The sequence below is a fragment of the Misgurnus anguillicaudatus genome, chromosome 10 (assembly GCF_027580225.2).
Source record: "Misgurnus anguillicaudatus chromosome 10, ASM2758022v2, whole genome shotgun sequence".
Classification (NCBI taxonomy): Eukaryota; Metazoa; Chordata; class Actinopteri; order Cypriniformes; family Cobitidae; genus Misgurnus; species Misgurnus anguillicaudatus.
In genome coordinates this window covers 12788588-12810227 of record NC_073346.2, presented here as the reverse complement: position 1 = coordinate 12810227, position 21640 = coordinate 12788588, and the positions used below count along the sequence as shown (strand labels likewise).

The window sequence follows — 21640 nt, the reverse complement described above, 5'->3', positions numbered from 1 at the left end:
ACATTGTCATCATATACCTGCAGTAGAGGGCTGTAGTCCAAACCAGCCGTTCTCTGTATTCCTTGAAAAGTGATCAATTTTTATAAGAAAATATATTGCTTGGCATTGAACTTTGAGATTTATAATTTTGCATGTATTGTTTATGCAATAACAGCAACATTACACACTAACTAAACTTTCAAAAATTGGATCACAAAAATATGGCACCTTTAAAACGGTTATATGAAGCGTAACTGGAATAGACAGTTTTTACTACCCATTTTGCATGCTTAAGCCAATTAAATACAGTCAAGCCAGCTGTGGCGGACACAGCGGTACACACTTATTAAGAAAATGATGGTAATCTGCAGGACAAGCAGAGATGGTGATAAAACACAACACTTCTTATTAACATGTATCCTGTTTGATGTCAACAGTAGCATTGAACTTATACACTTCAGGTTAGACTCCTAGCCAAATATTTATTTTCAACCCACCATCAATTTTAACACGAAGCGCTTATGAAATATTCATGATGTGATCGAGCTTTCCATTTTAGCACTTCACAGTAGAAATATGCTTTAGCTACAGAAAGCAAAGGCTGCAGGGCTTTATCTAAAACATTTATTTCTTTTCTGTGGAGATTTATGTGTAACCAGGTAATGAAAATTACGCCTTTGGTAGTCGCTAACTATGTCCACGGCCCCTCGGAAAAGGCCATTTTATTGCTTAAATTATTCTTATCAACTGATGACAAGCTGAGATTTCACAACAGCTTGAGGTTTGAGTGGTTTTGACACTGGTGAGGTGGAAGGCTGCGTTTTAGCTCAAAAGCTTGAATTTCACATGCAAATCAAATGTGTGAAAGCTGAGGTAGTTGTTTAATGAGAGTGAGAATATTATACAACCAGGCGGTGACTATATTAATCTGCCTGACAGAGTTGTCTTAAAATACCCACTGTCTGAAAGGCCCTGAAGATAAAAACCCAATCCAGACAAAAGAGCCTAAAGCATGCATCAGAAGGAGATTATGACAAGCTAAAATTTGAATGAATCAAATCAAATCCGAAAAACACTGAAATGTAAAATAAAATGCTGCCGATGAAGCAAGAGATAAAAATATGAAAGCTTCTTATATCAAACTTAACTATAATGGCGCTTTTCCATTGCATAGTTCCCTCACGATTTAGTTTAGTTTGGGTCGGGTCAGCTCACCTCACTTTGGCGTGGTTAGCTTTTCCATCAAGCTTAGTATCACTTCGGAGTGGGAGGGATTATAGGTGTGTCGTTATATTTGCGCTGCCTACTGCTGTGACATCATACAAGTGAGAGTTCGTTGTACATTTCCATACATTTATTTATTTATTTCTCAGTCCGCCACAAAATTAAAATTGGCCACCACAAATGTTTGCACATCGCGTTTATCACTACCTCTATCTCACATGACAGTTTCTGTTCAAACAACCGTGGCGTCAGTCGACGGCGCTCCGCTGAGCCTCATTAAAGTCGCATTTAAGCATATATAATGCTGACGTGCTCGTCGCGAATGTTCCGCCACAAACTGCAAGTCTGGAAAAAACTGGTATGGTGTCCCTGATTCTCAACCTGTGGATGTTTTTTGTCGCTAAAAGGGAGTTTGGGAACTTATAGCAGAGCACAGATGACAACATGTTTACCTGAGACAGCGCAAGCTAGCACAGGTAAAGCTAATCTACATTATAGCGATGATGCTGTAGTGACGGTTCTCTCAGACCAATCAGTGACCTACCGTGTTTTCGCGTCACATTTGGTATCAGCTCAGGTCGCTTGGAACCCCAACCGAGGTGGTATGAAAAAAAGTATCGGGTACTACGTACTGCATCCAGTGGAAAAGCTCCCAAAGGTGAGCTGACCTGACCCAAACTAAACCAAACCAAACCAGGCCAAACCGTGGAGTGCTATGCAATGGAAAAGCGCCATAAGTAGCCTACACTACTAAGCGAGCTCTTGGTTTGATCAACCAACATGACGAGACCACTGCCCAACCGACCAATGTGCTGAGAGTTCTGTCCGAAGACCAACTGGGCGAGGCTTCTGCCCAACCTTCCAATGCAGCGAGGGCCTTTTTCCGATCAGCCAATGCGATGGGTCTCCCAAACTGACCAATGTGTGGCTGAGAGTTCTAGGTCAGTGGTTCTCAAACTTTTTCAGCGTGCGGCCCCCTTTGTGTATGGTGCATTCCTTCGCGGCCCCCCCAAATAAAATTTATGACAAAAAAACAGTTCTAAAACTTCACATTTTAATTAAACAAAACATTAAATTAAACAAAGTAGTGCTGCCTTGTTTTTTTTTTGGTTTAATTTCACAGAATTCATGATAAATTTATGTATTTTATAAAATGTCATAAAACTCCAGTTTGAGAACCACTGTTCTAGGTGAACGACTTTTGTGGGGCAAGGCCTCTGTCTGACCTACCAATGCACCGAGGGCTCTGTTCGATCAACCAATGCGACGAGAGCTCTGCCCAACTGACCAACAGCCGAGAGTTCTGTCCAAATGGCCAATGGGATGAGGCCTCTGCCCGACCTACCAATGCAGCGAGGGCTTTTGTCCGATCAACCAATGTGACGGGTCTCCCTGACTGACCAATGTGCTGCTGAGAGTTCCACCCGAATTAGTTATGGGGCGAGGCCTCTATCCGACCTACAATGCGACGCCCGCATCGCATTGATCTACCAGTGCTGTGAGGCCTCTGTCCGAGCAATCAATGTGACCAGAGCTCTGCCTGACTGGCCAATGTGGTGGATCAGTGCATTGAGGGCTCTGCTCAATCGACAAGAGCAACAAGGCCTCTGTCCAACAACGCAATGTGACAGGGACTCTGTCAGGCTCATGCATCAAGGGCTCTGCCCAATCTACCAATGCGACGAGACCTCTACCCGATTGACCAATGCAGCATGGGGTCTTCCACGATTGACCAATGCAGTCTGCCTCTGTCCAAGTGACCAAAGCCATTACTAGGGCTGTGATGGTTATTATAACCACTGCGGTGGTGTGCACCAGATGGTGTGCACGTCACAAACTATGAAAAATATAAAGTAATATTTCACCCATGTCTTCAAGTTCATGTGAACGCAAACGGCCAGCAGACTCAGAGTTAGTGTGCTATTTGCAAGGAGAGGCAACTGATATCAGTGCTGAACAAAATACTGCCACTGTCACAGCCCTAGCCATTACCCAACCAACTAATGCGGAAAGGCCTTTGCCCGACCAATGGTTCTGTCCGATCCACCAATCACATTTGTTCGATTTATTTTTGCAGATGCTAGAAATGCAATTACTACTTTTGATGAAGGAAGTTCAGCTTTAAACTTTTACACTATTCTAGTTTTTGTGTATTAATAATAAACCAACATGTCATGTTTTAGATTCCGATTTGCTGTCTTGGTAAGGTTGGTTTAGGTGCATGTAAGCTGAAATGTTGGGTTCACGCACTGACTGATTCTCTATGCTGCCAGACTGCTGTCAGCAACCACTTCCCCTGAGACTCTACACATCGCTTATACCTTCAGCATGACAGACAGCAGTGATAAGACTCCTACTCAATCTTTATAATCACTCTATCCTTGCTAAACACCAAAGACAACGGCTGCTAGCCTACAGTCTCCCACACATTATTTCAAGGTACAACTCAGGATGTCCAACAATTATATTTTTATCATTTAACTTTGATCCAAAGCAAGTGCATTCAAGCAGTGCATTTCCAAGGAATCAAACCCATGACTGATTTGTTGTTGCTATGGTCTACCAGTTCAGATACAGGAACACAAAAACAGAGAAGAAGCTGTGAATAAACCCTTCAACAGTTGAAGGCTCTTTTCGAGCAGAGGAATGGACACTTTGCTTGTTTAGTCTAAATTTATCTCCAGTATCTCTGATAGCGGAAAGGCTGACACAGAAATGACTCGAACCCTCTTCCTGGGGTTTCTAAAGTGAACAACAGCTATATCACGTCACACAAAATCAACAGAGAAAGACGCAACAATCGAATCTGCACACAAATACGTAGGCTAAACTTTACCTCTAGGTTATATTTTTATACTCTTCAACACCCACCACCGGATGCAGGAACAGAAGAATAGAATGGAAGAAGTCTATATTTATACCGAACGGTGATGAATAATTCATAATACCGATGATTGATATGAGAAAGATGGCAGATGGAAGCACAGCATTGCTGATGAGCCAACTACTGCTTGTACGTGCATTAACCACATGGTGATCAAATCATCTGTGATTCTGCAGCTCTGAGAGATAAAGCAACCTGGCAGCCATCACAAGAGCTAAATCAGACAACTGATTGTATAAAAATTGACAGAGCCCACAGACTTAACTCAACCTCTGAATACACTGTCCAGAGCAGCACAAACTTCCAGTGGTTTAAAAACTAAACACACAAGCAGAGGAATTTGCAGAAGTGTCCACTCCAGCAGGATTAGATGCAGAACATGACACACCCTGATCAAAAGAGATATGCAACATCACAAAAGACAACAGCAAATGTAACGCAATCAGCTCCTTAGCTGATCAATCTCTTGTTGCGCTGACAAAGACCAGGTTTCCCATTTTTGCACAGTGTATAGTTTTTTAATCAGAAGCATAACAAACAGATTGGCTGAAGACTTCCCCAGTCATTGTTGAAGAAAACAGACAGTTCCGCCACAAACTCACGCTATTGGTTAGACCAGAAGTCGAAAACTCAAACTATTAAAACAATGTTAAGGAAAGCATTTGCACTCGTTGGAGAAAATCAGCTTACAAAATGGCTTACTTACAGTTGTCTCTACATTATATTGGGAAGGGAACATTTATTTTGAAGTTCTGCTGTGGTGAAAATCAAGTTTTTGTTGTTGTTGTTGATGCTCTAAACTGTTAAGATCAGCTCTTAAAAAAATATAGTGCATACTTTTTCCACAACCACTATGAGGTTTTTTGGTTTTACTCAATAAAGACATGAAAGATCAGAATTTTTTGTATTATTATTTTTAAATGGTAAATGGAATGCAGTTATATAGCGCTTTTAAAGCAACACTAAAGAGTTTTTGCTCTTTGCTCCCCCTACAGGCTAGAAGAGTAATTGTCGTAAATACTGCAGCATAGCTGGCTCTGATTGGATTGTAGGTCTGCCGTAAAGCACGTTTTTGTAGTTTTCACTCGAACTACAGGACCGCGACCCGACGGTTGGAAACTTCTTTAGTGTGGTTTTGGCAGATAGAGGGCTGCAAAGCAAATGTGAAAGTGCCGTTCACCCTGTTTCAAGTGGATGAACGACTGAAACTTTTTTGGAAACGTTATTTTAAGGTAAAAAAAACTCTTTGGTGTTACTTTAACAGACCTATGGCCATCCAAAGCGCTTAACACGGGTGTGCCTCATAAGTCTTGAAAGTGCCGCTGGCTCTTTGATTGCCCCCTGGTGGCTGGCTGCAGTACAAGTCATAAACCCCACCCTCTCCATTCAAACGAATGGGACTCTGCTCTAAATAAAAAAATAATTTACACTTACAATAAAAGTTTCCGAAAGAGGGTTTTGGTACTTTCAGATAGTTGTTATCATGCTGACATATGTTCAATTGTTCTTTTTTGTGATACGTTTTATTTTAGCCAGTAATTTGATGCTATAAAAACGGGGCGTGTCGTTATGATTGCCGTGGTTGAATTGGGCGCGCGAGCATTTGGGCGGAATTTTAATACCGCGGCGACCATGGTCGGACATTTTTGGCTTCAAATCATTACAATGGAGGGAGGTGACGGCGAGTCATCCATCTTTTTTTACAGTCTATGGCTTTACAAGTTGCCTTGCATTCACCCATTCACTCACTCACTCACTTATTCATACACCGACAGCGGTATCAGCCATGCAAGGCGCCATCCAGCTTGTTGGGTTAGACGTCTTGCTCAAGGACACCTCGACACTTGGTCAGGTGAAGCCGGGGATTGAACCACCAACCTTTCTGGTTTGTAGACAACCTACATAAACCACTGAGCCACTGCCGTTATTATTTTTAGATACATTATGTTTGTCAACACCCTTGACTTGAAATTCCAAAAGTTTCATATAGTTTTTCTTGCTACTGTACGCGAGACTGTGGAGTACAAATCCAACAAAGACGATAAATTATAACCACAACACTGACATGTTGTTCAGATATGGTATAAAAGTGAAAAGCAGGGCTTGTTGGGTTTAGGAGATTCAGATCAGTGAAGCTGAGTGGACTCCCACAGAAAGTTCAAGAACATGCCAACAACCAATTAACCCAATGCTATTTACTGAGCATTTATTTAGCTTGTTATGTTCATCTTATTAACATAAAAATGCAGAATGCATAATAAGCACTCATCTCTCCACACTACACTTTTATGTAACTTTTATTGTGGATCTTTATTACAACAACAGATTTTAATATTTTAGTGTTATATTTAGGTCAGCATAAAATGTTATTTTGCTTTTAAATGTCTTTATTAAAGGCGGGGTGCATGATTTTTGAAAAAAACACTTTGGAAAAGGGAGTCGGGCCGACTACCAAAACACAAAGCCAATCAGCAGTAAGGGGCGTGTCTACTAACCAACATCGTTGCCTGGGTTAGGTATATGTGGGGCATGTCTATCACAAGAAGGTCCAGATTCTATTTGGGTAGGGGCGTGTATGTTTAGGTGATTTCAAATGTCAACAATGACTTTTAGAGACCATGCACCCCGCCTTTAAATGCATGTTTTTTATACTATTCCCAAACCCAGACTTTTAAGATAATTCAACCTAATCTAAACATAATTTATAAATCTTTCTTAAATGTTAGTTAATCCAAAGTTGTCTCTGAACAAATGTATTTGCGTTAAGATTAACATTTTTTGGTCATTGGGGTCAAGTTGGTAAAATATTCGTATTTATTTTAATTTTCATTAAAATATTATTCATATTTATATATAATATAAATTATATATCAATATAAAAATGTATACACATGTTAATATTTCTTAAATATATACATGCATGTGTGTGTATTTATATATACACAATTATTATACACTATATACAGACACATATATGATGTAAAACAAAAACTTTTATTCTGTAACGATTAGATGCAATTAGTAGTTATGCATCCCTATATTTACAAGAAATTTCAGTATGCAAGTTTTTGTTGAATTAGGATTTGTTCGTGAATTTGTACACTCATTTCACGTGCAGGTTTGTGCGTATGTAGGCTTGGTGAATAGGACCCATTGTTTTGACCAAAAAAACATTTTGGGTTGTTGCCCTGCTAAATACCATAAATAAAGACTGTAAGAGTCTTTCAATATTAATCTAATACTCATACAATGAATCACCGCAAATAAGGCTAAACTATGGTAATAATAGGTCATGCTGACGCACCTACAGTGACTGCAACAACTTTTGAAAGACAAAATACCTTTTATTCCAACAGTCTTCTGCAGATATCCATGAGTAATTGATTTTTACGCAAGTATGAACAAAAAAATTTGTCACCGGTTAAACAGGATTTGTCTCTGAGCTAAACTGCATTAACTGTCATCATATTTCCAACCGAGCATTGTGTGATACTTTTAACAGCTTAACAATGGTGTCCCGCAGAGAACCGACGTCAAGACCCAACACATTTCCTTATCCCACACAGCACAGTTTTTACGTACTTTTCCCTGAAAGTGATAATTACAGGACACAGTCGACAACATATCACAACTTTAGTGTCAGACGCTTTCTGTAAATACTGAAATTCCAAAAAGCAGGCACAAAAAGACCTTGCCATTCAGGGTGCGCAAATAACGCTATCATGATACAAGAAATAATATTTATAAAAGCTGCAGAGACCTCTTTCACAATGACGGCAAGATACATTTTGTCCAAATGGTGGCAGGACAGGCAAATCAAAATAATTGTTCTGAAACAAGATTGGAGCGCATCCACCAGCTGGAGGTGAGCATATGGGTGTGTTCTTTGCTGTTTCTTAGTAAACAGATTTTCAATTTAGGCTATAATATTAGCGAAGTCTAATTTTAGCTGCTGGCAGTGATTCTGAAAGATGTTAACGCTGAACATGTGTGCTCACAAAGCCAGGAGGAAGAAACGGGGAACAAACATAAACTGGTCTGACGTGCGGGTTCCTAAGGATAAAACACAAGAGGCAGCTAGGGTGAACTAAACAACCTTTTTTTAGCAGACGGAGGGCAAAAATTGTGAATGAGAGAGGTTAACTCCGGCTTCTGTAGATGCCTGAAGCTTATCAGTTACATAACCGTACCATTTCATACATTACAATCAGACTGTCTGTGGAAAATTTAACTCTGACTGTCAAGAAACCAACCAAAAGTATTTAGACACATTTAAAAGACACGCCTTTTTTCACATACATTTAAAAGACACGCCACTTTGCTGTGGTAATAACTGTTATGTAACATGCGGTTTATAAAGTGTAACTGACAAAAAATTTATGAAATCATTAATCACAATTATTTGTATGGCAAGTAATCAAGTAAAAATGTCATAATTGTGACAGCACATATGAGACCTTTACAAAGAGTCTGACGAAAAATGTCAAGCTGTCCAGATAATCAGATTCAGGGAAAGTCATCTCAAATCTGTTTGAGGTGGCTTATTAACTCTTTCGCCGCCATTGACGAGATATCTCGTCAATCAAGAGAAAATGCTTCCCTGCCAATGACGAGTACTTCCGGCTTTCCGCAATACCGCTATTATCCACCAGGTGGATACCGCTATTATCCACCTTCCGCAACTTTTTAAACCCGGAAGTATTGGCCTATGGCAAGCGGCTGCATGTCCGTGTCTGTTTTAAAGATCGCTCTGAATGGGATCTCTATGAAAAGTCCGTCACAAAAATGGAATTATCTCTGCTTTTTGCTCAAAATGTGGAGTTTTTGCAGAAACCTACCCATATTCAAAAGCTGATTACAAAAGAACTACTGAAGGTAGGATGAAACGTTTTGTTTTTTTTTAAAGTAGAGGGTCTGTTCTTTCATTTGATATATTGTATGTTTATATATTTAAAGAAGACCATTTCTGGAAGGCATTAAACTTTTGCGAAAATCATGAAAAACGCTGGCAACTTTTTTTGAAAAACGCTGGCGGCGAAACATCCATGTACACATTACTGCATGTAGTACAATAAAAAGCTCTTAACAGCATATGGAAAAAATGTGGACATTCAAGATTCACAAAATGCCAGAGATGATGCAACTGGGGCTGAGGTTAAAGTAAAAATAGTTCACCAGAAAATTAAAATTCTCTCATAATTTACTTTATAATTTATAATATGTGTGACTCTGTGTGTGAAAATCCAGCTAAAGTACACATGTTTTCAATTGTTTCCAATGGAAGCTAGGCGTTTTTCAAATAAGCCAGCAGCTAGCGGTTTTCTTTGCCCAGCGCTGAGAGTTCATCACCCCTTTATGTTTCGTCCAGACACTTAACCACGACAACGCGCGTGCATCCAATGAAACCTTCTATACATAATGTAAAGAACATGCTGTAAAAATATAACCTTGATATCTTTAATGATGGTCTGAGTAAGGTCATGTCAAAGATTGAAGTAAAATCAATGTTTGAAATCAAACTTTGCATTCTAATTTGGCCCGAGATATCGTCACACCAATATTACCATATCTCCAGTTTATCTGGATTTGTTTATTTACATTTCAATTTCACTAAACAAGCTCAAACTATAAATTATTTCTCTCACAAAACTTTAGTTACTCTCACTTCAGAATACGGGTGAGCGATATCACCAAAATCTTCTATCACGATAGGTTCATTTTATATCATGATAACGATATGCATCACGGTAGAGTTATTTATGTTTCAATGTGTTATGTTTTAAAATCTTTAATACCATAAAAATGTATGTTTGTATGTATGTATATTTTTTATTTAAGGTAGAAAAGTGATTTAGTCAAGAGCAGTAAGAGATTTTCTCTCAATGCTGTTTGATAAACACGAGCACAATTAGGTAACTTCCCCTTTAAGACCAGATCCAATATACTTTTACACATGCGTTTTCTCTTTTAGCTGTTCACTTTCTCTTAAGCTCTAAATGGTCATGTTTATGAGGATACTTGCAAATAGGGCTGTCACAAAGATTAAATAATCGTTTTATCGCAAATGTCAATCACCGCAATGATTGCACAACTCTCTAAAAAACAGAAGGGGGAGCTGTAGCGCCTGTATAAACGAGACGGTATTAGATGCCGTTGCTAAACCATTCAACACTGTGGGAAAAACGTCATTTAAAGAAATGCTGCGAAACTTTGATAAGCAGTATGAACTATTTATCATTAAATAATTACTTATGTATTTACTTAATATGTGTTATGTGTATTAATATTCACTTCTAGGTAAACCTTGCAAAAGATTTAATTTAAATAATCACAACAATGTATGAAAATTATTTCATGAACAAACAAAATATATGAGAATTAAATGTCAAAGCAATAAAATAGACAATTAATCATCATAAATTTCATCCAAATTTCATAATCGTCACAGCCCTACTTGCAAAAAATGGGAATTTTGACGCATATGTGTATTTAAGGCCAACAAATCGGGAGAAATGCTCACAAGATTAATGAGCAGCGGTTATCCTCACAGACAGAAAGAGCGCACGCATATAGATGTTATTTGTGTTTCAATGGCTTAAAATAACCTGTTTTAAAATTGCGTTGCTTAAATATGTGTACAAATGTTACGTTTTCAATCGTTACCACGCGCACAGGAGCGTCACGTGGGCGCGTAACCTCGATAGAGACGATAGTCCAAAATCTACTGGTAGACAAATTTCTACCGGTTAATCATGTCTACCGGTTTATCGCCCACCCCTACTTCAGAAGACATACAGTACTGTGCAAAAGTCTTAGGCCACCATGCTACCAGTAGATTTGTTATTTTTGCAATTGTATAGTAATCATATATAATTATTTCTCAGTCTCTTTATTTGAATACAACTAGAAAATACATGAAATGTGTATGTAGTATTAAAAACTGTATAAAAGTATAAGCTGAAGTGTCAAGTATTTAGAGTAAACTCCCTTTCCACTTGAGCAAAAGCAGGCAGCTGCAGGATCTCTTAACCCTAAATAAAATAAAATCCTAATCCCAATCAAATGACTTCAGTCTCTTCAAAACGATCAAGATGTGTTCGTGCCAAGAGAGGTCACACTAAATACTGACTGATGCCTGAAGAAGACATTTAGTTCTTAAAATCGTTTTGCTTTTAATTTTGTGTACATATTTCCTGTATTTTCTGTTTGTATTGTAAAAAATAAATAAAAAATAAATATGGATGACATTAAAACTTTGCTAAAACAACAAACCTGGTGATGGTGGCCCAAGACTTTTTTGCACAGTACTGTATATTAACGCACTGGAGTCATTTGGATTCTTTCATTGATAGACGTTTGTGCTACTTGGAACTTTGCCGTTTTATTTTCCATATAAAAAGTTAACAACATTTGAATATAATTTTTTTAGTTTGTGTTCAATTAAAGAAAGGAAGTCAGGGATGACACGAGGGTATGTAAATAATGAGAGAATTTTCATATTCTGTTTTTAAGGCAGTGACTTACTCTTTACAGGCATTGGAGACGTGGGCAGGTACAGTGTATTTGCAGTCCATGATCATAGTGAGGGTCTCGCTATCGTTGGCCTCCTGAAAGGGGGGCTGACCACATACCAACATGAAGAGGATGACTCCTAGACTCCAGATATCTGTAAGAAAGAGATTTGAAATGTCAGTAAAAGTGAAAGCTTTAGCTGCTAAAATAGTCATGGAAAACTGTGCAAGAATTGTGAGCAAACTCAGAAATCAATACCTCAATTGATTCTAAATTTGGGATAAGAACAAACTCAAAGCACACAAAACTCAAACTGACTCCTGATGGAAATATGTTTGTATTATAATAAATTATATTTAAAAACTGAAAAAATGTTTTACACTGCTTCTGGGAAAAAGAAATCATCACTCTCTTTGGCTGCATGTTTGAAGAGACTCAATTGGCCCACGAACATGTAAGTAGAGATCGACCGATACTCCTTTTTTTAAACCGATGCCGATAACAAATATTTGGATGCTTATGTGCCCGATAACCGATATGCTGAACCGATTTTTATTTATTTTTATACTTCTGTTTTTGATATAATAATTACTACAACACTACTGAACTGAACAAACACTTATAATAATAATCATCATCACAATCACTCCCTCTTTGCATACAATGTCATAAATAGAGGGGTCTGAAAGAGTGAAGAATTAATGAATAATGTAGAAACTATATTCCAAATACATGGACTATTCCAAACACCCCTATCATTTTGTCGGAAATGGACTGATCCAAAGTTCGCGCTGCGGTTTCAGGTAACGGAACGGGAGAGAGAGAAAAGTATAGCGGAGTTGGCTGCTTGTTATACATAGTTTATAGAGTAAAACAGGTGGATTAAGTGGCTTTTTTGGGATATAATATCGTTGTTTTGACCAGCAACATGTAGCCTTCAGCAATCCAACCAATAGTCAGCAAAGCTATTTTACAAATAATATCACTGACTGGAATAATACATTCTGGAAAGTAACAAACAAAACGGCTTATATATTATTACATTTCTTAACTGGTAATGTTATTTGATGTCAGAATAATTAATATTTAGTTGTTTTAGCTTATGAAATGGCTGTTGGCAGCGCTGTTTATCTATGCATTTACTCACGCAGTAACTGTATCAAACTGTGACCGCTTGCGGAGGTAATAAATAATTAATTAATATCCACAGACATTTATTTTGATTTTTTAGCAAAATAATATTTATCTGGTAAATGTTAATACAACTTTGTGTAAATCTTGTTAAAAGTGGTAGATGTGCTTTAGCCTTCAACCCCGGTAAGTGATCAGCAATATGAACGTGATTTTACGATGCTAATGATAAGCATAAATAACAGAAAAACGAATTTAATTTAGCGTTTTTAATTCCACAAAGCATTAATTCATGGCTGTTTTATTTAGAGCCCGACCGATTTATCGTTTTGCCGATTTTATCGGCCGATATGAGCATGTCGCAGATATATCTGTATCGGCGTATAAGCCGCAGATATGCGCCGATATGAACGTTTGTTACAGAACACATTAAATGCATTTGAAAGATGTAAGTACTTGTTTGTCCAGCAGAGTGCGCCATACTGGTTGCTAATGGCGACCCAGATCACTCACTGTAGTGACACCAGCCAATCCCCCACCCCCTTCACTTCAGTTCAGTCAGTCAGTCTCTCAGTTCAGGTGGCATGGAAGCAGTCACGCAGTGTCTTCTTCACAACATTGTTACACCTGGTATTAAGACGCGCTTTGGTCGATTGGATTATAAATGGACAAGAGAGACGCATTCCCGCTTACATTTGGTGTTTTTAATCCGTCTCTTTGTCGACTTGCGAGTTAAAACGCAAGCGGGAGAAATGACGCGAGACGGAGAAATTACACGTTTAAACTACGCGCAGCCGTGCACTTATATAACACTATATGAGATTACTGCTGCTTGTGTTGTTAGGTAACATGCTCATTTCAGAGCAATTGATTCAATAAGCTCGCGCAACTCTACACCCTTGCTAAATAAAAGATGCGGAGCGAAGACGCTTTATTTTTATAAAAGTTTAAAGTTTGCACGGAACCCTGGGTTTGTGTTATAAAAACGTTGTGCACAACATTAAACATAGCGTACATTAGTATGTGCTCCGTCAAGCATTGTCTTCGTAACTGTGAGTGGCTAACTAATTTGTGAAGTACACAACTTACTGTAAAGCTAATATTAATCAAAGACTTCATAAGTTTCTCTTTATAACGTTATTCTCGTCAAAACTGCAAATGATGCAAGTTTTATGTATTTTTTTCTCTTTGTGTTTTAAAGTTATTTATAATAAGTCAAATATACAGTTTAGTGCACTGATATCCAACTAATTTTGGATAATAAAGTTTATTGTTAACTTCTTGCCTATAGTACATATCTTTGTCACATCAATATAAGTGTTGGATCACCACATTTGTGAGTGATCACCACATTTGTGAGTGATCATTGCATTGCATTGTATTTATTCATATACAGTATATTATGTTAAAGTAGTGTATTCTATGTACAGTACTTTAGTATAATATACTGTAGTATATACTGAACTATAATATACACATAAAGAATATCGGCCGATATATCGTTATCGGTCTTTTTTTACTCCCTAATATCTGTATCGGCATCGGCCCGAAAAAACGCATATCGGTCGGGCTCTAGTTTTATTCATGCAAAGCTACGTCGTTATTGGGTCTGGATTTTATGGATCAGCCAGCGTGACTCTGTGAGTTCGTCTCTATTCTTGGACAAGCTGCATACATTGCTTTTAATATCAACTTATAGACCCCTTCACGGTTCACGTCACAGGCTGTTCCCACTGCGCATGTCGGGGTCAGAAAAGTCATTACAGCAGATTGAGTTGCGTATTATTCGGTATCGTAAAAAATGCCTACTTACGTCGTGGGCTGTGAAAATCGCACTAGGTCTTCCGTTAAGTTTTCGCGATTCATGCAGAATTTCAAAAACAAAAAAATACAACATCTGCGGCTGCAAGCAATTAACTGTAGACTGGGACAATGCAAAGATTAAAGAAGCTTGTGTTTGTAGTGCTCACTTCATTTGAGGTAAGTCATCATTTTTCAGCCCTGTTAGATTAAATTATAAAGCCTCGATTGTATGAACAGTTTGACCCCATGCTGCGTGCGCACCCGATAATCATTCGATGTTTACAAACCTTGAAGGGGTCTATTTAACATAACATACATTAATGCACAAATAAGATGTGTTATAAATGCCTCATATGCAAAGTAAGTATACTCAAAGTCCTTTTAATGAAGTCGCGTCACTCCGCCGTCATATTTGCTGTGCACGCTGCTGCTGCTGTGAGCTCCTCTCCTCAGATGCGTCCAGCGCGCAATTCTCAATTCTCTTGTTTATCGGTCAATCCGATATCACAAAACCGATATCCGATCATCGGAAAATGATCAAATATCGGGGAAAATATCGGAAAACAGATATATCGGTCGATCTCTACATGTAAGCAGCAAAAAAGTGCATAGATTCCGATGTTCTCAGTTTCAGGCCTCATTCATATGTGGAAATAAATCGGTAATGAATCGGTTACATGCATTTGTGTCCCAATGTAATATCGGATGTTCCCGTGTCATGGTGGCACGTCTTAAAAAGTGACTTTGGCAAATGACGACAACATAGGTGAACAACACCCATGATCACATGACTCTTAGCATCACAAATGAGGGTTGACGGCTTCACTTAGTTTACTAGAGTAATGCTGAAGTTTCATGTATTGTTACAGTAATACAGCCAAAATAATTATACAATGTTCAAATACAAGATCAAACCGCTTTGTCCATTGCATATCGTGACATTTTAATTTCTCTGTGGTTTAAGCTGTTCTGGGTCAGTATGTCTATGTTGAACTGTTTTACCAATTGTTCAATGTTAATGAAAATATCCGATACGAGTCGCTTTTAAAAGATGATGTAAAAAAATCTGATATAGTCAACAAATCAGAATTGTGGATCAAGATCTGCGATGTAAATCCAGGCTTAGTCCACAAAGACCAAACAACTTTAGTCCATTTAGAGAAATTCATTTCTGATGACAAGCCAAATTAACAACACAAAATAGATAATAAGTAGATTACCTTAGTTGAAATCATAGCTAAAGCGTATCAAAAACTACACCGAGCTAACGTTACTGTGTAAAATTAAGGTATACAATGTTAACTACAGATCGGCTGACAAATCCTTCACATAGTGGTGATTCATGATCGCCTGTGCCCGGTTGCATGAAAGTCCTTAAAGGTGCAATTTGTAAGATATTTGCAGTAAAATCTCCAAAAACCACTAGACCAGTGTTATATATTTTGTCCAGCTGATTACTATCAATATCTGTAATGTTTTCTACTACCTGTAAATCGTGAGAAAATTTCCATTCAAAACATTGACACGGGGCAGTGCAGTCTCCTGTCAATGACGTTAATATCCATGTGACCCTTTGTCACCGCCTTTACTGACGTAACCCACATGAGAACACTGGTCGAGCTCGAAACAATAAAATGGCGGCCAAGGAAGCGGCTGGAGCACAAATTTTGTGAAAATAAACGTATATTTTCAATTTTTAAGCATTTTAATTTCATTTCTAGCGAGAAATTAGTATTTTAGTTTTCAAATATGTGATTAGTTATCACAAAGGCGCTCTCTGTTTTTATTTCAAACACGCTGCCTTTGAAGTGCGTCGGAAAGCCTTTCTCTGAGCGGCCTTCAGGCCTCCGAGTCCGAAGTCATGTCCTCATGAGGCAGCGAGGCCACAAGTCCTCACAGTCCTCACTGCCTTGAGTTTTCGGACGCAGCCAGTGTTGTGGACAAATGCGCTTGCTTATGGATATCTCTGTACCGTCTGCCGCTGGTTGTGTCAGCTCCTGTAAGCGTACGGGCCAACCAAACGACCCAAGAAGAGTTTGGAACAAAACGAGGGAGGATCAATTTGGTGTTGCATTATCTGGATAGAGAGAGCTTCACGACAACATTTAACTAGACCGAGATTCTGATCCCGCTTGTGTTTTACGCGATGGGTGAGTTGTTTTGATTCGTAACCCTTCAAAAAACATATGCTATTATATTGATGACAACATTACTGTAATCAGCGCGTCTTCCCGCGGACGATATGCACATCAAAGGTATTGTGAGATTCTGATCCTGCTTGTGTTTTACGCGATGGGTGAGTTGTTTTGATTCGTAACCCTTCAAAAAACGTATGCTATTATATTGATCACAACATTAGTGTGTAGACTGTAATCAGCGCGTCTTCCCGCGGACGATATGCACATCAAAGGTATTGTACAGCAATATAAATGGTCATTTTAAGACACTTCACAATAAGATTTATACTGTCAATACATTATGTGAAAAATCATTGTAAGTTGAAAACTGAGCTGTGTTTACCATCGAATTTGGACTAATACTGTAATATCAATATGACTAACACTTTCGTTTTGAACATCACATATAAACTTACATAATTAAATAACCGATGTCATCAAACGCAACATTTATAAGACTTGATTACCTTATCCATCAACGTGATTTCTCGTTCTCGTCTGATTGATGGCTAAAGTTAAAGACTACAAATCCCATAATTCCCCGCTGCTCCAGAGCGTCAGTAAACAACATCATTGTTTTTGTTTGATCTGGCGCCATCTTTCGGCGCATTTTACATATTGTATCTTTAAGCTAAGAAATCCCTTAAATATAAGGTTAAGGGTGCCCTTAATAAAAAATGGGTTGCAAGAAAACTCCTTAAGTGAACCTTAAGGCTGTCAATAAGTATTTACCCTTGAATGCTAAAGTATTACCTTAAGTTCTGCTATGCGTTGCTACAAAGTCCTTAAGTCACATTTTCCCTTAAAAACTTAAGGGACTAAAACAGGTCCCTTAACGTCACACGCGATGGCTGATTTTATGGTTTTTTTAAGAAAATGAAGCACAAACGCGCATTTCTAATAATCGAAATAATCCCTAGAGAAAAGTGATGCGTATCTATAAGGAGAATAGCGGTTTGATCGTCCGTCAATCTAAAGTGTTTCCAGTTTGAATTACTTTGGGGTTTTATACATGCGGCACTTTACAGTCTGTTATTTGCGATGTTTCATTGTACACAAATCCGCCGTCTGTTGAGCTGCGTGCGTTGATTTGTTACCGCTGTGAGATTTTGTAACTATGGAAACCGCGTCTCCGCTGCCATGTTTTGGCAGAGATAACCGTAAAATACTTAGTATAAACACTTAGGTAAGGGTGACAGTTAAGACCTTTGTTGCAACACTCTTAAAGAAAAGATTTTTTTTCTCCCTCAGGGAAACCCTCACTTAAGGAGTTTCATGCAACCAGGCACAGGCCTTTAGAAAACCAAAACGTTTGTTATTTTCGACAAGGTATTTGTTCCAGAGTTTAGTTTAGCCACTAGTCAGACCAGTAAACAAACAGAAACCGTAAGTTAAGTTCCGTCCAGTTGCGTAACCGCGACAACACATGTGCCTCCAATGAAATTGTCTATACACAAAAAACTAGGGGTGCACAGATATATCGGCCGATAATGCTTGCTATGCTTCTCAATGAATTACGGTGAAATGCCGCTATCCATAAGCCAGGGGGCACTCTCGTGCAAAAACTCAATGTGTACTGCAGACGAGTAACCATACACACTAGCATGCCGCACAAGCCCTGAAAAGTGAAGCCAAAACGTCTCGATCGTTCCCCCCCAGTGACTGGTCCCAGTATAGATCATAATGCCGGCCTCCCCCATGTTATTCAATGGGACTTGAGACCAACTAAACAATTTAATTAAACTTCAATTTTCTTTTTTCCGAAGCTGGTTTCTGTAATTTACTGTCATTTATCACGCTGATGTAAATTCAAGTGTTTTTTTTTTAAATAAGTTTGTTTTTAGTTAGATATTTAATGGTATAAAAATGGTGGTGTCACGTCATGATTGACAGCTGTGATATGCGCATTTTGCGAGAGCAAGGGCGGGGCCTTGATTTCACAGCTTTACTTCCTGCTCACTACTGCGCAAGACTGGTCTCGAAATCGCTACTGCGCAGACTCAAGACCCAAGATGTCAGCGCCGTATCGGGACACTGACGGCTTCACTTTTCACCAATGGAAGAGAGCAAACGGGCCTCATCCATCTTTTTTTACAGTCTATGATGATACACACGCATCTATAGGAAATGGCTTAATGATATATTTATATTGCTGTTCTTTAAACCTTTTCAGGTATTTTCATGATAATAAAGAATATGTATAATGATTATGTTTAATGAGTGTTGCTTTTTAAAATGCATATTATAAACGACTCAAACTAACAGTGATTTCAGATCAATAAGGACTTAAAAGCCGTAGTACATGAAATAGCTGTGAATATTATCGGCTGTGCGATTCAGTGTAGTTATCGGCCACGTATTATTATTGTATATAAGCATTTATCGGTGCACCCCTACTAAAAACATTAAAAACTTTTTGGAGCAATAAAAAATTATTCAGTTATTGCAAACTTTTGTACCCACCAAGTAACAGAGTAATACTGGAGTAGATTATGATAATTAACAAGTGTCAGCATGTACTCTGTCATTATTCTTTAACAAATACGCTGGACATTTCTTGTGAACCCTTTCTTAATACCAGCGAGAGAAGAGCCCAAAGGCAGATAAAAACAACAGTGCATAACACAAATATTTGTGGTTACAACCTTAAACTGGTTTAAGTACAAGTGAATCAATGTGGCGTGTGAAGGTGAACTAACCTGCACTGACTAGATCTTACTGGCACAGGTTATATCATATAAGCTTATATTCACTATTGTATAGTGTTTAAATGAAACAGACATCACTGCAAGTATTTTTTTGTTGTTTAAGGTCACATTTCATTTAAGATGCGTCTACACTAGGCATGTGGTGTGAATCTGCCAAACAACATTGTGTGATTCCTTTGATTTGTGTTAAAGCTGTACACGTTTGTAGCTTTAAAGATAGGAGGATATTTTTTCTATGCTTACATGGCCACTACAGTGTAAGCGCAGATGTGGTAAAATAAGTCGCTTTGTAACGGCGTTGTGGTTGGAGAAGTGTCCGTTCTCATTACATACAAACATTAAATCAATTTAGCAGCGTGGGTGGCCACAGGCGAAAAAAAACTGGTTTTTCACAGCCAAAATTTGCCTTGGATGTCTAAACACATGTAATTAACAAGATTTATGGAATGCTTGCTTAACCACCAAAAAATAAATAATAAACAATGTTTGCGCAAATGCCTACAGCATTTCCAAGACTGTAAATGGCGTTAGCAAACGTGCACTCTGTGGTGACAAATAAATGATAATGCACACCTTTACAGTTGAATTTCAAAAGGCGTAGGTGTAAACAGCCCAGGTCATTTTCCAAGTTTTATTTTAATTACTCTGAATTGTATGCCATCAGTAAATGATACAAAAAAGTTTAAGCAAAACTTCCATTAGCCCTTTGGTCTCTGGGGATCTCAACACAACTCCTGTAAAAGGCTTCCACATGACCATTACACACAACAGCATGATTTTTCACAGGTGAGCTATAGTGCAGATGGCAGAGGTGCATTTCCAGGAGAAAATGAGAGATGCTTTATCTAATAATGGCTCCTTGGAGAGATCCAATCTGCTGTGGAGTGTACAGCTGTACACCTGAGGCATTGAGGAGATGTGCTTATGCTTTGTGCCAGTGGCTCTGGACCATTTCCCCCGCTGATGGTACCATCTGACTGTACAATAACCTGTACATTCAAAAAGCAACAGGTTCCTTTCTGACCAAGTGGATCAGGAACAAATCTGACCCAGCAAGCAGTTATTATAAAAGTAGAGATCTTTTACAGCAAGGCAAATATTTTTATTACAGAGTGACTGCCAGTCTGTAAAGCAGCGCAAACAATGTGACCGCTAGCATAAAGTCTAGCAAACCTTGAATGGCTCACCCAGACAGCAACAAGCCATCTATGACGTTTATGTCTGAAATCAGACATAAAATTGTGAGAAACTGAGCCACGTGTTGGCTATACAATATCCTGTTTGTGTGCTTTTATGTGCATTAATGATATTTTAAAGAATCGAATATCATAACCTTTCTCTAAAGCTTTTTTGCAGTAGACTGGTATCTTGTAAACACGGCTTTATTTCCTCAATAAAAAAAAAATAAAAACCTGCACATCCCGAATCTCTGGAAAGCTCAGTCAATCATATGGTGGTTTATGGATGCAAAATCTACCACCTGCTATTTCAGGTCTTAAAGTAAGACATCTATACACGAGGCAGATGTTTGGAATGACTGAACAGGGTGACCTAAAACTTAAACAAGGGTCCTGCACGTGACAACCTGAAGGTTTAGAAAGCCCTTAGGGCACATTTTTGTAAAATACCTTTACAAAGACATGCTTCACGAGCCACTTAAGTCCCTTGACTGCAACACTGGAGTCTTGACAACACATGTCCTGATTGACAAGAGACTTAAAATGATCTCAAATAAAGGTCCACTTCACACCGTATCAAAGAGCACACCATGTTCCCAGTTCACATGATGTGTGAATAAAACGAGAATCAAATCCTCTTTTCTGTCCAACTTGGGCTTTAAAAACCATCTGTACTACTATGAGAGAGAGTTCAGTCTTGTTGGAACTGCTTTGACTATATACATCATAAGGAGAGAGAACGGACGGGCAGTCATTATTTAATGAATGTAATAAATATAAAAATGATGTGCCAGCATTAAATCAATAAGCACTCACTGAATACTAGTAAGATATATCGGTTTGTTAAGTCTGGCATCACACTCCAATGTTTTCAGGTCCAAAAGCTATATCAGATGTCTAAAGCAAACAACAATACTACAATAGATAGTGTGCTCTAAAACTACAGAAAAATCATGATGAGCTTAAACTTTATCACCATACAGAAATCCCAGATGGCCAGGTAGTCATTTATCGTTTATGATGAATCATTAAAATATTGGTGTC

General features: G+C 38.4%; 1 protein-coding gene across 2 annotated transcripts in view; it reads right to left on the bottom strand.

The window, feature by feature from the left end:
* Window positions 1-21640, bottom strand: part of snrka (SNF related kinase a) — a 61839-nt gene that overhangs the window by 15174 nt on the left and 25025 nt on the right. For both annotated transcript variants that reach the window (XM_055209769.2, XM_055209768.2), the window contains one exon: window positions 11612-11753. In XM_055209769.2, the coding sequence (XP_055065744.1) occupies window positions 11612-11753 (142 nt within the window). The remainder of the gene's footprint in view (window positions 1-11611; window positions 11754-21640) is intronic.